Source organism: Nerophis lumbriciformis, linkage group LG37 (assembly GCF_033978685.3).
Source record: "Nerophis lumbriciformis linkage group LG37, RoL_Nlum_v2.1, whole genome shotgun sequence".
Lineage (NCBI taxonomy): Eukaryota > Metazoa > Chordata > Actinopteri > Syngnathiformes > Syngnathidae > Nerophis > Nerophis lumbriciformis.
In genome coordinates, this window is record NC_084584.2 from 14286906 (window position 1) to 14301714 (window position 14809).

The 14809-nt window shown below is 39.7% G+C and overlaps 1 protein-coding gene across 2 annotated transcripts in view; it reads left to right on the plus strand.

The window, feature by feature from the left end:
• LOC133577274 (cilia- and flagella-associated protein 69-like) overlaps window positions 1-14517 on the plus strand; it is a 51314-nt gene extending 36797 nt beyond the window's left edge. For both annotated transcript variants that reach the window (XM_061930944.1, XM_061930945.1), the window contains 5 exons: window positions 889-965; window positions 1049-1246; window positions 1315-1401; window positions 1478-1555; window positions 10199-14517. In XM_061930944.1, coding sequence (XP_061786928.1) covers window positions 889-965; window positions 1049-1246; window positions 1315-1401; window positions 1478-1555; window positions 10199-10351 — 593 coding nt within the window. In that variant the 3' untranslated portion in view covers window positions 10352-14517. The remainder of the gene's footprint in view (window positions 1-888; window positions 966-1048; window positions 1247-1314; window positions 1402-1477; window positions 1556-10198) is intronic.
• The last annotated feature ends 292 nt before the right edge of the window (window positions 14518-14809 follow it).

Below are 14809 nucleotides of genomic sequence, written 5' to 3' on the forward strand. Positions count from 1 at the left end.
AACCTCCCGGGACAAATATTCTCCCGGAAATCTCCCGATTTTCAGCCGGAGCTGGAGGCCACGCCCCCTCCAGCTCCATGCACCTGAGTGAGGACAGCCTTTTTTCACAACGGGAGGACAACAGGGTGACAAGAAATAAATCATCCGGATGAGAGATAAATTGTATTATTATGTTTATCTTACCTAAAAATAAATATATTTATTAATTTAAAAAGGTGGCGACTTGTCCAGGGTGTACCCCACCTTCCGCCCGATTGTAGCTGAGATAGGCTCCAGCGCCCCCCGCGACCCCAAAAGGGAGTAAGCGGTAGAAAATGGATGGATGGAATTAAAAAATAAAAATAAAAAATAAAATTACTATATTTTGCTAAAAACATCAAAATTCATTGTATTTTTATTTGTATTTTTTCTGACTCCTTATTACATCCAGGCATTAGAATTATACATTAAAATAAACATATTTGAAATAATTAATTTTAAATGATCATAATAATTCATTTAAAATGACCATATTTAATTATTAAAATAATTGCTTGTTTATCAACAACTTTAGCATTTTATTCATTACATTTTGAAGCTCTCAGAAGCCAAGTTATGTTATATTCCTTAAGATTTATTTATGCAACTTTGAAGTATCAATTATCTAAACACAGTTTTGTTTGCATATTTTCAGGATGTAGCTATATACATATATATATATATATATATATATATGTATTAAATACTTGACTTGGTGAATTCTAGCTGTCAATATACTCCTCCCCTCTTAACCACGCCCCGCCCACCCCCGACCACGCCCCCACCCCCACTTCCCGAAATCGGAGGTCTCAAGGTTGGCAAGTATGCTTTTACTACACATATTATCTTTGATGGTATGTGCTCGTGCAGGTTTCCAGGACCTTCCAGGCTTGTCCGTAAAAGATCACGTGACCTTGTGCGTCATCAAACGATACCTTGACTTCAAGGTAGCAACCTTTTGTCTTCTGCCGTGTCCTTGTTGTCGGATTCCTGGAGGGTTTGAGGGTGTCGCTGCGTCCTGCTGCCGCAGGTGGCCGATGTGTGGGACGAGATCGACCGGGAGCTGACCCTGGAGGCCGTGAGGCCCGTCACGCCCGACCAGGAGACTTTGCGCGTGGCCCGCCGGATGTCGCAGCAGACGGCCGAGGCGGTGGCCGCCGAGCAGGAAGACGTCTTGCAAGAGAAAGACAGGAACGCCAGCCAAGAGGAGGGGCTTCTGTATCAGGAGGTGCGGAGAATCGTCACACGGTGACATCAAGCTTGGCGTTTTTTGAGGATTTATCTTTCTCTCCACAGTTGAAGTCTCACTGGAAGCAACGCCAACTCGCAGCAATATCCTGGAGCGACTTTGTCTCCAGGACTTCCAACTACGACACGCTGAAGGTCTTTGCGTCTTCTTTCTCGGAACGAGCGCTGTGGGAGCGCGCTGGGCTCACCTGTGTTGCGTATTCCTGCACAGGACATCAAGGAGCAGAGGGAGAAAAACGCCGAGGAGGTCCGATCAATGGAGGAGGACGTTGCGCCGCGTCCCGAAGAGGTCTGACACCCAAACAACCTTTCGGAGACTCCGGTCTTCATAGGAATACACTGTTTCTATTGCTTTCATGTATCTGTAGTGACCCGCCACAAACACATGCCATATTCTAGGCCATACTTGCCAACCCTCCCGGATTTTCCGGGAGACTCCCGAAATTCAGCGCCTCTCCCGAAAACCTCCCGGGACTAATTTTCTCCCGAAAATCTCCCGAAATTCTTCCTGAGTGACGTGTCGACAGCCTGTTTTCGAGTCCACTTTCCCACAATAAAACAGCGTGCCTGCCCAATGACGTTATAACTGTAGAATGATGGAGGGCGAGTCTCTTGGTTTCTTATATGGGTTTATTGTTAGGCAGTTTCATTAACGTCCTCCCAGCTCGGCAACAACACACAACAACAGCAGTCACGTTTTCGTCTACCGTAAAGCAGTTCGGCTGCCGTAAACAGCAATGTTGTGACACTCTTAAACAGGGCAATACTGCCATCTACTGTACATGCATATGTGACAATAACATCTACGGCTTTTAAAGAGTGCAGTGCACAACAAGGAGACGAATCAGAATGCATCATCAGAGAGGGTGTTCAGCATGGTTAGAAAAATAGTGACAGAGAATAGAACAAGGATGGACAATTCAACCCTTAACTCAACAATGAGTAGATGAGTGTTATGTGTGTGTATATGTGTAAATAAATGAACACTGAAATTCAAGTATTTCTCTTATATATATATATATATATATATATATATATATATATATATATATATATATATATATATATATATATATATATATATATACAAACAATAAAATAAAATAAATATATATATATATATAGCTAGAATTCACTGAAAGTCAAGTATTTCATATATATATATATATATATATGAAATACTTGACTTGGTGAATTCTAGCTGTAAATATACTCCTCCCCTCTTAACCACGCCCCCCCAACCACGCCCCGCCCCAACCACGCCCCCCATCCCACCCTAAACCCAACATCCCCAAACACTAGGGGTGTAACGGTACACAAAAATTTCGGTTCGGTACGTACTGTCAGAGTTCGTTGGGGACAAACCCCAAGATGCAGAAATGGCGGCAGGCTTGGTACAAGAAAACATGATTTAATTTAACACTGTGGCAAAAAAACTAACAAAAGGGTACAAACAAAAGGCGCGCACAAGGCGGAGAACAAACTTGGCTATGAACTAAAATAGCACAAAGGCTAACTGTCGACAAGAAACAAAAACACTTACCGTGACACGAAGGAACTATGACATGAGCAGAGTGAACAAAAGTAGACAGAGCTACAACGACAAGGTAGTAGTGACAACAAGTATTAGCGACAATGACAATAATCCAGCACTGACTGGAGGGGAAGGCAGGTTTAAATAGCAGCTGGCTGATTGACACCAGGTGTGGCCAGGTGCCAATCAGCCACAGCTGAGGGGAAGCAGCACTCAGGGAGACAATCAGGAAATGAAGACAAAATAAAAGCGCTGACAGAAAACTAAGACAAACGCAGAGGAAAAACTAACACAGTCAAACTGTCAGGGACAAGCCTGACACGTACCTCGGTTTAGAGGTCACGGTTCGGTTCATTTTCGGTACAGTAAGAAAACAACAAAATATAAATCAAATTTGTAAACAATGGCTTTATCCTTTTACCACTGGGAACACTATAATAATTCTGCCCACGTTAATCAACATTAAACTGCCTCAAGTTGTTGCTCAGATAAATAAAATGACCAAACTTTTCTTCTACATATAAAAAGTGCAACATTAAACAGTTTCAAGTCAACTCATCATGCTTAATTTATTACAGCATTTGGGAAGCCTGTAGTTGATTTTTATTATGTAAATGTTATATTTTTATCAACATGGCAGGGACCCTGCCATTCAAAACTAGGCTGCTGCATTTCTAATGATTAATGTAACTATAGCTGAAAAAATGGTACAATAGCAATAGGAGAGACTATTCATCCCTGAACACCATGGAGTTCATGTAGGCTTAATGATGCAGTTATATTATTATATCAACTATCAGAGACAGAAACTCTTCATTTAACATAATGTCCTTTTTTTGCTGCTTCAACACAGCTCAATCAACACAGAAAAAGGTCAAGTGAAATAACAGACAGACAGGGCTTTGCTGTCCGTAACACACGCACACACACACATCACAAAATGAGCTAACGTTACGCTAAAAGCGAATTAGCCTTCACCTCAAGCCAGGACTGCGAGCGAGCTGAGCTTCCTTTTATATTTCTAGAAGGTCAACGGGCTCATAGGGATGTTACTAGTAGTTGACTGGGAGGTGTTTATTATCATTTGGGGATAGTCCGCTGCCTGATGCTTACCTGCTAAACGCTAAGCACTGACTACATGCGCTCTGAATACGCACTGCTGATTGGCTGTTACCTCTCTGTTTGTAACCAATCAGATGGTTGTGTGGGTGGGACAATGTTGGGTGCTGTGTAGAGTCCTGACAGAGACAGAAGCAGAAGGAAGCGGAGGCGGCTACTTAATATGTTCGTGTGGAAACTCGTTCGGTACACCTCCGAACTTAACCGAAACCCCCGTACCGAAACGGTTCAATACAAATACACGTACCATTACACCCCTACCAAACACACATACTTGGTATGTTGACTTGCTCTAAAACACTAATTATTGCAATATTTGGTTGAAACCATATAAAAACACATGTAAATTTCTAACTACTGTATTTTTTGCACCGGTTATAAGGCGCACTGCCGATGAGCGGGTCTCACTGGGTCTATAAGGCGCATTTAAGGGGTCATATTATTTTGTTTTCTATATTTTGTGGTCTACATAACATGTAATGGTGGTTCTTTGGTCAAAATGTTGCATAGATGATGTTTTACAGATCATCTTCAAGCAAACTTATTCATGTGCCTCCACTTTGACAGCATCTCCTTGTTGTACCTGTAGTTATTAGCGCTTCCATAGCGAGACTACTGACAGATATAAGTCCGAACTGTACGCTACTTTTATATGAGAAATGGCAACAGTGGAGGATGAATGCCCCGCAACAAGAGGATCGGAAAAAGAAGGAGCTTATTGACTACGACGCGAACTACAATGGCGGCCGCGCGCTCATTTTCGGGACTTATGCAGATCCCAAATACACATCAATGCAAAACCAAGAAAAGTTGGTTTTGCATAATATTGCAACACAAAACGCCAGATAATAAATTATATATATATGTATATATATATATATATATATATATATATATATATATATGTATATGTATATGTATATGTATATGTATATGTATATATATATATATATGTATATATGTATGTATGTATGTATGTATGTATGTATGTATGTATGTATGTATATGTGTGTGTGTATATATATATGTGTATATGTATACAGTATATATATACTACAATGGTGGCCGCACGCGCATTTTCGGGACTTATGCAGATCCCAAATACACATCAAAGCAAAACCTAGAAGAGTAGATTTTGCATAATATTGCAACACAAAACGTCAGATAATAAGTAATATTTATTTATATATATATATATATATATATATATATATATTTAAGTCCCTAAAATGTGTGCGCGGCCGCCATTGTAGTTTGCGTCGTAATAATATTGCAACACAAAACGCCAGATAATTATATATATATATATATATATATATATATATATATATATGTCTTAATAAGGTTATCCAAAAAATAGTGCTCGATACCGTAGTAGAGCGCAATATATGTATGTGTGGGGAAAAAAAATCACAAGACTATTTCATCTCTACAGGCCTGTTTCATGAGGGGGGTACCCTCAATCGTCAGGAGATTTTAATGGGAGCATTCGCATACCATGGTTTATATAGGGCACAGAGTAGGTGGGTACAGGCTGGCCTAGGGGCGTGGTGATTGGTTCATGTGTTACCTAGGAGGTGTTTCCGTCTATGGCGGCATGTTGTTACAATTTCGCTGCGCTTGTTGAGGGATGACAGGTCTGGACGGTAGATAATAAACAGTTTCTCTTTCAAGCATAGGTTGCATCTTTTATTACCACTATTGTAAGGTGTGCTGGATGCAAGAATTTGCCATGTTATTGAATATTCAACATTATTGTCTTTGAGGTCCCAAATGTGTTTGCTGAGTTCTGTGGTATTTCGCAGGTTTTTGTTCCTGAAAGAAGCCTTGTGGTTGTTCCATCTGGTTTTGAATTCACCCTCGGTTAATCCTACATATGTGTCGGATGTGTTAATGTCCTTGCGTATTACCTTAGATTGGTAGACAACTGATGTTTGTAAGCATCCCCCGTTGAGGGGGCAATCAGGTTTCTTTCGACAGTTACATGCTTTGTTGGTTTTGGAGTCGTTCTGACTGGGGGTCGACGGCTCATTTGCAATTGTTTTGTTGTGGTTTGAGATGATTTGTCGTATATTGTTCATGCAGCTGTAGCTCAATTTGATGTTGTTCTTGTTGAATACTTTTCTTAGGTTGTTGTCTTTGGGAAAGTGTTTGTCAATCAGGTTGAGGAATTTGTGTCCAATGTTCGTTGAGACGTTTTTGCTGTATGGGGGGTTGTACCAGATGATGCCGTTTCGTTTTCTGTTCTTTTTTGGCTGGTTTCCTGGCGTGGGTTCATAGGTGAGGGTGAAATTGTATCCGCTTTCATCAAGGGCTTTTTGGTACGGGGGGGTTGCTTGGTCAAATTCAGCTTTGCTGGATGACAGCATCGATAGCCTTTTATTGATTCCGGTAGGTATTCTTTTCGTGGTGGTGGGTGGGTGGTTGCTGTCATGGTGCACGTATTGGAGTGTTGTGTTGGGTTTCGTGAATGGTTGGTAGCTGTTATTTCTCAGGTTGAAAGTGACGTCAAGGAAGTTGACGGTTTGCTTGTTGGCTTCAATCGTGATCCGTAGGCCGTTCTCTTTGAAAATTTGGCATATGCGCTTCTTGGTATTCTCGCTGCTCCTTGGCGAGGCGCGACACACTGCCAGTCCGTCATCACGGTAAATACCAAGGTTCAGATTGAGGCTAGCGAGCTGGGAGAGGAGGAAACTCCCAACGAGTTCACACGTTTCTGCTCCGTCAAAACTTCCCATAGTGACGTCAAATGTTGCATTGTTCTTTTTTTGCCATGGTGTACTGTTGTGGATGAGAATGGAGTTTTTTGCGTGGATGATGATGTTTCTTTCGTTGCCTGTGATTGAGTCGTAGTCTGAGGCGAAGTCTAGTGCTTGAGTCAGTAGGTCTTGCGTGATGGAAGGGTAAAATTCCTCGATATCAAAGGAGATAAAGTTGTGCTGTTGTTTGTCTTGGATGTTGTTGAACCATTTGATTACTGCTGCTGTATTTCTCCATTGGTTGAGTGGTGTTTTGTCCTTGATTTTTGTGTTGACTCTGTCCAGGATTATTTTTGCTGATTTTTCCTATTTCAGATTTAGTTGGGTTTATTAGTCGGCATGTTGGGTTATTTGCGAAGTTGGGTTTGTGATCCTTCAATGTGATGAAGGCTTCCTTGTTGGCTGTGGCGTCCACCCTGTCCTCAATGTCCAGTTCAGCCGCGATCCTTTTATTTTCCAGGTGGATGTTCTGTAAGGTATTGGGTTGCGCTTTTTTGTATGATTTGGTGATGCTTCTGTCCAGTAAGGTGTGGTGTTCTGGTATGTCCATTCTGTAGAAGTTTGTGGTTTTATCGGCAGCTATGATGAGGTTGTTTACTTTCTTGATGCGCTCCTTGTCATTTTTCAGCTTGGTGAGGAGTGGGTTGCGGATTGGCTTGAATTTGACTGATTGTATCATTTTGAGCATGTCGTTCTCAAAATCCTTTAGTTCCTCAACTGTGGGTGGGTTCTTGGTAGATTTGAATCCGTAAGTTTCCTTTTGCATTCCTTTTGTTTCAGGGTGGAGGAAAAAATGTGCTTTCCACCGCATCCTTCTTAGGAAGTGTTCCGTCTTTTCTATGAGCCTTAGCTTGTAGTCATTCTGCGCGGGTATGGGAATGTTCTTCGTGGAGTAGTCGATGTTGAATTTTTCCATTTCTGATCGTCGTACAGTGCTCAACAAATGTCAATTTGGAGCGGAGTATATGTCTTAATAAGGTTATCCAAAAAATAGTGCTCGATACCGTAGTATCGAACGGCCTACGGATCACGATTGAAGCCAACAAGCAAACCGTCAACTTTCTTGACGTCACTTTCAACCTGAGAAATAACAGCTACCAACCATTCACGAAACCCAACACAACACTCCAATACGTGCACCATGACAGCAACCATCCACCCACCACCACGAAAAGAATACCTACCGGAATCAATAAAAGGCTATCGATGCTGTCATCCAGCAAAGCTGAATTTGACCAAGCAACCCCCCCGTACCAAAAAGCCCTTGATGAAAGCGGATACAATTTCACCCTCACCTATGAACCCACGCCAGGAAACCAGCCAAAAAAGAACAGAAAACGAAACGGCATCATCTGGTACAACCCCCCATACAGCAAAAACGTCTCAACGAACATTGGACACAAATTCCTCAACCTGATTGACAAACACTTTCCCAAAGACAACAACCTAAGAAAAGTATTCAACAAGAACGACATCAAATTGAGCTACAGCTGCATGAACAATATACGACAAATCATCTCAAACCACAACAAAACAATTGCAAATGAGCCGTCGACCCCCAGTCAGAACGACTCCAAAACCAACAAAGCATGTAACTGTCGAAAGAAACCTGATTGCCCCCTCAACGGGGGATGCTTACAAACATCAGTTGTCTACCAATCTCAGGTAATACGCAAGGACATTAACACATCCGACACATATGTAGGATTAACCGAGAAAGAATTCAATACCAGATGGAACAACCACAAGGCTTCTTTCAGGAACAAAAACCTGCGAAATACCACAGAACTCAGCAAACACATTTGGGACCTCAAAGACAATAATGTTGAATATTCAATAACATGGCAAATTCTTGCATCCAGCACACCTTACAATAGTGGTAATAAAAGATGCAACCTATGCTTGAAAGAGAAACTGTTTATTATCTACCGTCCAGACCTGTCATCCCTCAACAAGCGCAGCGAAATTGTAACAACATGCCGCCATAGACGGAAACACCTCCTAGGTAACACATGAACCAATCACCACGCCCCTAGGCCAGCCTGTACCCACCCACTCTGTGCCCTATATAAACCATGGTATGCGAATGCTCCCATTAAAATCTCCTGACGATTGAGGGTACCCCCCTCATGAAACAGGCCTGTAGAGATGAAATAGTCTTGTGATTTTTTTTCCCCACACATACATATATATATATATATATATATATATATATATATATATATATATATATATATATATATATATATATATATATATATATATATATTTATAATAAGACTATATTAAGCACAGTACGTCTGACTATGCTATCCGTAATGCTCCACGTTCCGTCAAGCGGTGCGGCTTCGTAGCTTACAAAAACTCGTACTAAAACATTTTGAAAGATTTTTGAGTGCCGTGTGTAGTGTTCTGTATTCTCAATGAAACATCAAAGTTTTGGTGTTGCCTGCTTACGGGTACTTGCTAGCGTCATTTATTGAACCAGCGTCAACCTGCAGTCCACACGTATGTCTTATGTGTGACTGCCATCTACTGGTCACACTTACTATTACACCATGTACCAAATAAAATAGCCTTCGAGGTCGGTTAGCATGACCAGAATAAATCCGTACATAAGGCCCACCGGGTTAAAAGGCGCACTGTGGATTTTTTTAGAAAATGAAATGATTTTAAGTCCGAGAAATACAGTGTTTTGATTTTTGATTTTTTTGGTTTAAAATTACATTAAAACTACATTAACTAATTTGTTTGTTTTTTTGTTTGTTTTGTTTTTACAAAAATTGCCAACAAATACAATATACAATAGTCAAAATTTAACATTTGAATAATATGTATATTTCTTTTAGTATTTTAAAGTAGAGATACACATTGTTGTTATTGTATTATTAGTGCATCTCCTGGGGGTTAAGTCTTACGATGTTTTTAAAAACTAGTGACGCCTCTGTTTCGAACTTTAAACAAGGGTCTTTAAACCCACCACAGTTATGTGCAACTTCCACAGCTATAAAAAGTTGTATATCAACAAGTCTTTAACTTATATATTTAAATGACAGAACTTTTTTCTTTTTAAACTTTACCAAAGCCCAGTTGCCCCTCTTGTGCTCTGACTCGGTACAGCCGGTACAGCGCTCTCTGATTGGTTTGGTCCAATCTAGTAGCCAATACGAATGTAGTATTGATATACTTACTTTATTTAACCATCTTATTGCTTGAAAATGCTTTATTTAGAACATAAAAATTGTGGATATGCTTTTAATAAAATGTATAGTTTGTGCCGTAAAAATGTTCATTAATGCTGTTGAGGTTTTTAAGTGCTTATGAAGCACATTTTCTACATTTTCCAAATCTCTCCAAATTTGCCCCCAAAATGTGTGCTGCTTTTGTGCTACAATCTTGCTACAATTGTGCAATCACGGTTTTATTGTTAATAGCTATTATTCATATGCAGCCCCCATTTACAGTCCTGTGGTCTTTTGCAAACTCCCCGGAAGACATGTTGATTGTTGTGTTTTTCCAGCTTTTCATCGGCCAAATGGTGGTGAGCGAGGACGGCGGCGCTCGGGGCATCAAACTGACCAAAACTCCCCTGATGGCGGCGGCGCAGGAAGAAGCTCTACTCTCCAAACGTGAACGCCTGCGATTCTGTAGCTCTGTTTCTGTAAAAGACTGACGTGTCCTCTTCCTGGAGGATTTACAGCAGGGGTGTCCAAAGTGCGACACGGGGGCCTTTTGCGAGCCACGGCTCATTGTTTAAATGGCCCCGCATTTTTGTCTAACTACAATTGAAACCAAAAAAAAACTACAAAAATAAAAACATTGACAGTAAAAAGGCTAAAAAAGAATAATAAGAACATGAAATGGACTCGCAAAACAACAATAGTAATAATTAAAGCTGTGAGCAGCATTGAATGAGCCTTTGCACCATGCTGATGTTAGCATGATAACTTTAGCATACTAACAGTCAGCATGTGTCAGGTACCAAATTATATGACCCTCAGTGAATGGCTGCAAAATTAGTGAAAAAAGTTAGCATGCTAACAGTTAGCATGTGTCAAGTACCATGTTATATGACCCTGAGTGAACAGTTGCAAACTTGTGAAAAAAGTTAGCACGCGTCAAGTATCAAGTTGTATGACCCTGAGTGAACGGCTGCAAAATTTGCGGGAAAAAAAGTTAGCATGCGTCGAGTACCTAGTTATATGAACCTGAGTGAACGGCTGCAAAATTTGTGAAAAAAGTTAGCATGTGTCAAGTACCAAGTTATAAGACCCTAAGTGAATGGCTGCAAAATTTGTGAAAAAAGTTAGTATGCGTCAAGTACTACGTAATATAACCCTGAGTGTGAACGGCTGCAAAATTTGTGAAAACATTTAGCACGCTAAAAGTTAGCATGTGTCAAGTACCAAGATATATGATCGTGAGTAAACAGCTGCAAACTAGTGAAAAAAGTTAGCATGCGTCAAGCATCAAGTTATATGACCCTGAGTGAACGGCTGCAAAATTAGCGAAAAAAGTTAGCATGCGTCGAGTACCAAGTTATATAACCCTAAGTGAATGGCTGTAAAATTAGTGAAAAAAGGGAATATGCGTCAAGTACCAAGTTATGTAACCCTGAGTGTGAACGGCTGCAAAATTAGTGGAAAAAAGTTAATATGCATCAAGTACCAAGTTATATGACCCTGAGTGTGAACGGCTGCAAAATTAGTGAAAAAAGTTCATATGCATCAAGTACCAAGTTATATAACCCTGAGTGTGAACGGCTGCAAAATTAGTGAAAAAAGTTCATATGCATCAAGTACCAAGTTATGTAACCCTGAGTGTGAACGGCTGCAAAATTAGTGGAAAAAAGTTAATATGCATCAAGTACCAAGTTATATGACCCTGAGTGTGAACGGCTGCAAAATTAGTGAAAAAAGTTCATATGCATCAAGTACCAAGTTATATAACCCTGAGTGTGAACGGCTGCAAAATTAGTGAAAAAAGTTAATATGCATCAAGTACCAAGTTATATGACCCTGAGTGTGAACGGCTGCAAAATTAGTGAAAAAAGTTAATATGCATCAAGTACCAAGTTATATGACCCTGAGTGTGAACGGCTGCAAAATTAGTGAAAAAAGTTAATATGCGTCGAGTACCAAGTCATGTAACCCTGAGTGTGAACAGCTGCAAAATTAGCGAAAAAAGTTAGCATGTGTCGAGTACCAAGTTATATGACCCAAACTGAACAGCTGCAAAATTAGTGAAAAAAGTTAGCATGTGTCAAGTACCAAGTTATATGACCCTAAGTGAACAGCTGAAAATTAGTGAAAAAAATTAGCATGCTAACAGTTAGCATGTGTCAAGTACCAAGATATATGACCGCTTGTAAGCAGCTGCAAACTAATGAAAAAAGTTAGCATGCGTCAAGCATCAAGTTATATGACCCTGAGTGAACGGCTGCAAAATTAGCGAAAAAAGTTAGCATGTGTCAAGTACTAAGCTATATGACTCTGAGTGAACGGCTGCAAAATTAGTGAAAAAAGTTAGTATGCGTCAAGTACCAAGTTATATGACCCTCAGTGAACAGCTGAAAATTAGTGAAAAAAATTAGCATGCTAACAGTTAGCATGTGTCAAGTACCAAGATATATGACCGCTTGTAAGCAGCTGCTAACTACTGAAAAAAGTTAGCATGCGTCAAGCATCAAGTTATATGACTCTGAGTGAACGGCTGCAAAATTAGCCAAAAAAGTTAGCATGTGTCAAGTACCAAGTTATATGACTCTGAGTGAACGGCTGCAAAATTAGCGAAAAAAGTTAGCATGCGTCGAGTACCAAGTTATACAACCCTAAGTGAATGGCTGCAAAATTAGTGAAAAAAGTTCATATGCGTCAAGTACCAAGTTATGTAACCCTGAGTGTGAGCGGCTGCAAAATTAGTGAAAAAAGTTAATATGCATCAAGTACCAAGTTATATGACCCTGAGTGTGAACGGCTGCAAAATTAGTGAAAAAAGTTAATATGCGTCAAGTACCAAGTTATATGACCCTGAGTGTGAACGGCTGCAAAATTAGTGAAAAAAGTTAATATGCGTCAAGTACCAAGTTATGTAACCCTGAGTGTGAACAGCTGCAAAATTAGCGAAAAAAGTTAGCATGTGTCGAGTACCAAGTTATATGACCCTAAGTGAACAGCTGCAAAATTAGTGAAAAAAGTTAGCATGTGTCAAGTATCAAGTTATATGACCCTAAGTGAACAGCTGAAAATTAGTGAAAAAAATTTGCATGCTAACAGTTAGCATGTGTCAAGTACCAAGTTATATGACCCTAAGTGAACAGCTGAAAATTAGTGAAAAAAATTAGCATGCTAACAGTTAGCATGTGTCAAGTACCAAGATATATGACCGCTTGTAAGCAGCTGCAAACAAATGAAAAAAGTTAGCATGCGTCAAGCATCAAGTTATATGACCCTGAGTGAACGGCTGCAAAATTAGCGAAAAAAGTTAGCATGTGTCAAGTACTAAGCTATATGACTCTGAGTGAACGGCTGCAAAATTAGTGAAAAAAGTTAGTATGCGTCAAGTACCAAGTTATATGACCCTCAGTGAACAGCTGAAAATTAGTGAAAAAAATTAGCATGCTAACAGTTAGCATGTGTCAAGTACCAAGATATATGACCGCTTGTAAGCAGCTGCTAACTAATGAAAAAAGTTAGCATGCGTCAAGCATCAAGTTATATGACTCTGAGTGAACGGCTGCAAAATTAGCCAAAAAAGTTAGCATGTGTCAAGTACCAAGTTATATGACTCTGAGTGAACGGCTGCAAAATTAGCGAAAAAAGTTAGCATGCGTCGAGTACCAAGTTATATAACCCTAAGTGAATGGCTGCAAAATTAGTGAAAAAAGTTCATATGCGTCAAGTACCAAGTTATGTAACCCTGAGTGTGAGCGGCTGCAAAATTAGTGAAAAAAGTTAATATGCATCAAGTACCAAGTTATATGACCCTGAGTGTGAACGGCTGCAAAATTAGTGAAAAAAGTTAATATGCGTCAAGTACCAAGTTATGTAACCCTGAGTGTGAACAGCTGCAAAATTAGCGAAAAAAGTTAGCATGTGTCGAGTACCAATTTATATGACCCTAAGTGAACAGCTGCAAAATTAGTGAAAAAAGTTAGCATGTGTCAAGTATCAAGTTATATGACCCTAAGTGAACAGCTGAAAATTAGTGAAAAAAATTTGCATGCTAACAGTTAGCATGTGTCAAGTACCAAGATATATGACCGCTTGTAAGCAGCTGCTAACTAATGAAAAAAGTTAGCATGCGTCAAGCATCAAGTTATATGACCCTGAGTGAACGGCTGCAAAATTAGCGAAAAAAGTTAGCATGTGCCAAGTACTGAGTTATATGACTCTGAGTGAACGGCTGCAAAATTAGTGGAAAAAAGTTAGCATGCTAACAGTGACCGTGTGTCAAGTACCAAGTTATATAATTAGCTAAAAATGCTAGAGTCCCAAAAATAGGCTTTGTTATACAAAGCTGACATGTGGGATGTTTTGTTGATTATTTTAATACTTTTTTTTTTGACACATTTTCTTTTGCTATATCAATTTTTCCAGCACGCCGCCCTCAGTGGAAAAGTTTGGACACCCCTGACTTTTAGTCATGTTTTTTTTGTTTTTTTTCTAGATATATCTTATTATAGAATATGTAATATTACAGTGTGATTATGACGAGTGTATTTTATAGCAAGCATTTTTTGAACTGGTAAACTAAAATGCAATGACCTCACGTATTCATTTGTCTTTGTCTTTGTGCACATGACCGGTCATTTTTCCATTGCGGGCCAGATACCAAGAAATGAAGGACGACGACGTCAGGGGTGTCTAAACTTTTTCCAGCAAAAAACCGTAAACATTAAAATTCGAGGAGGCGGGCGCCGCTTTGGTACATTTTATACATATATGTATACATATATATAGTAATTCAATGTAAACCAATATAAAACAAAACATATGATTTGCAAATCATTGTATTCCGTTTATATTTACATCTAACACAATTTCCCAACTCATGGAAACGGGGTTTGTACATCGTCCATGTTATATATTACTGTCAGGTTCAAACGCTGATGACATCTATTAAACGAGAC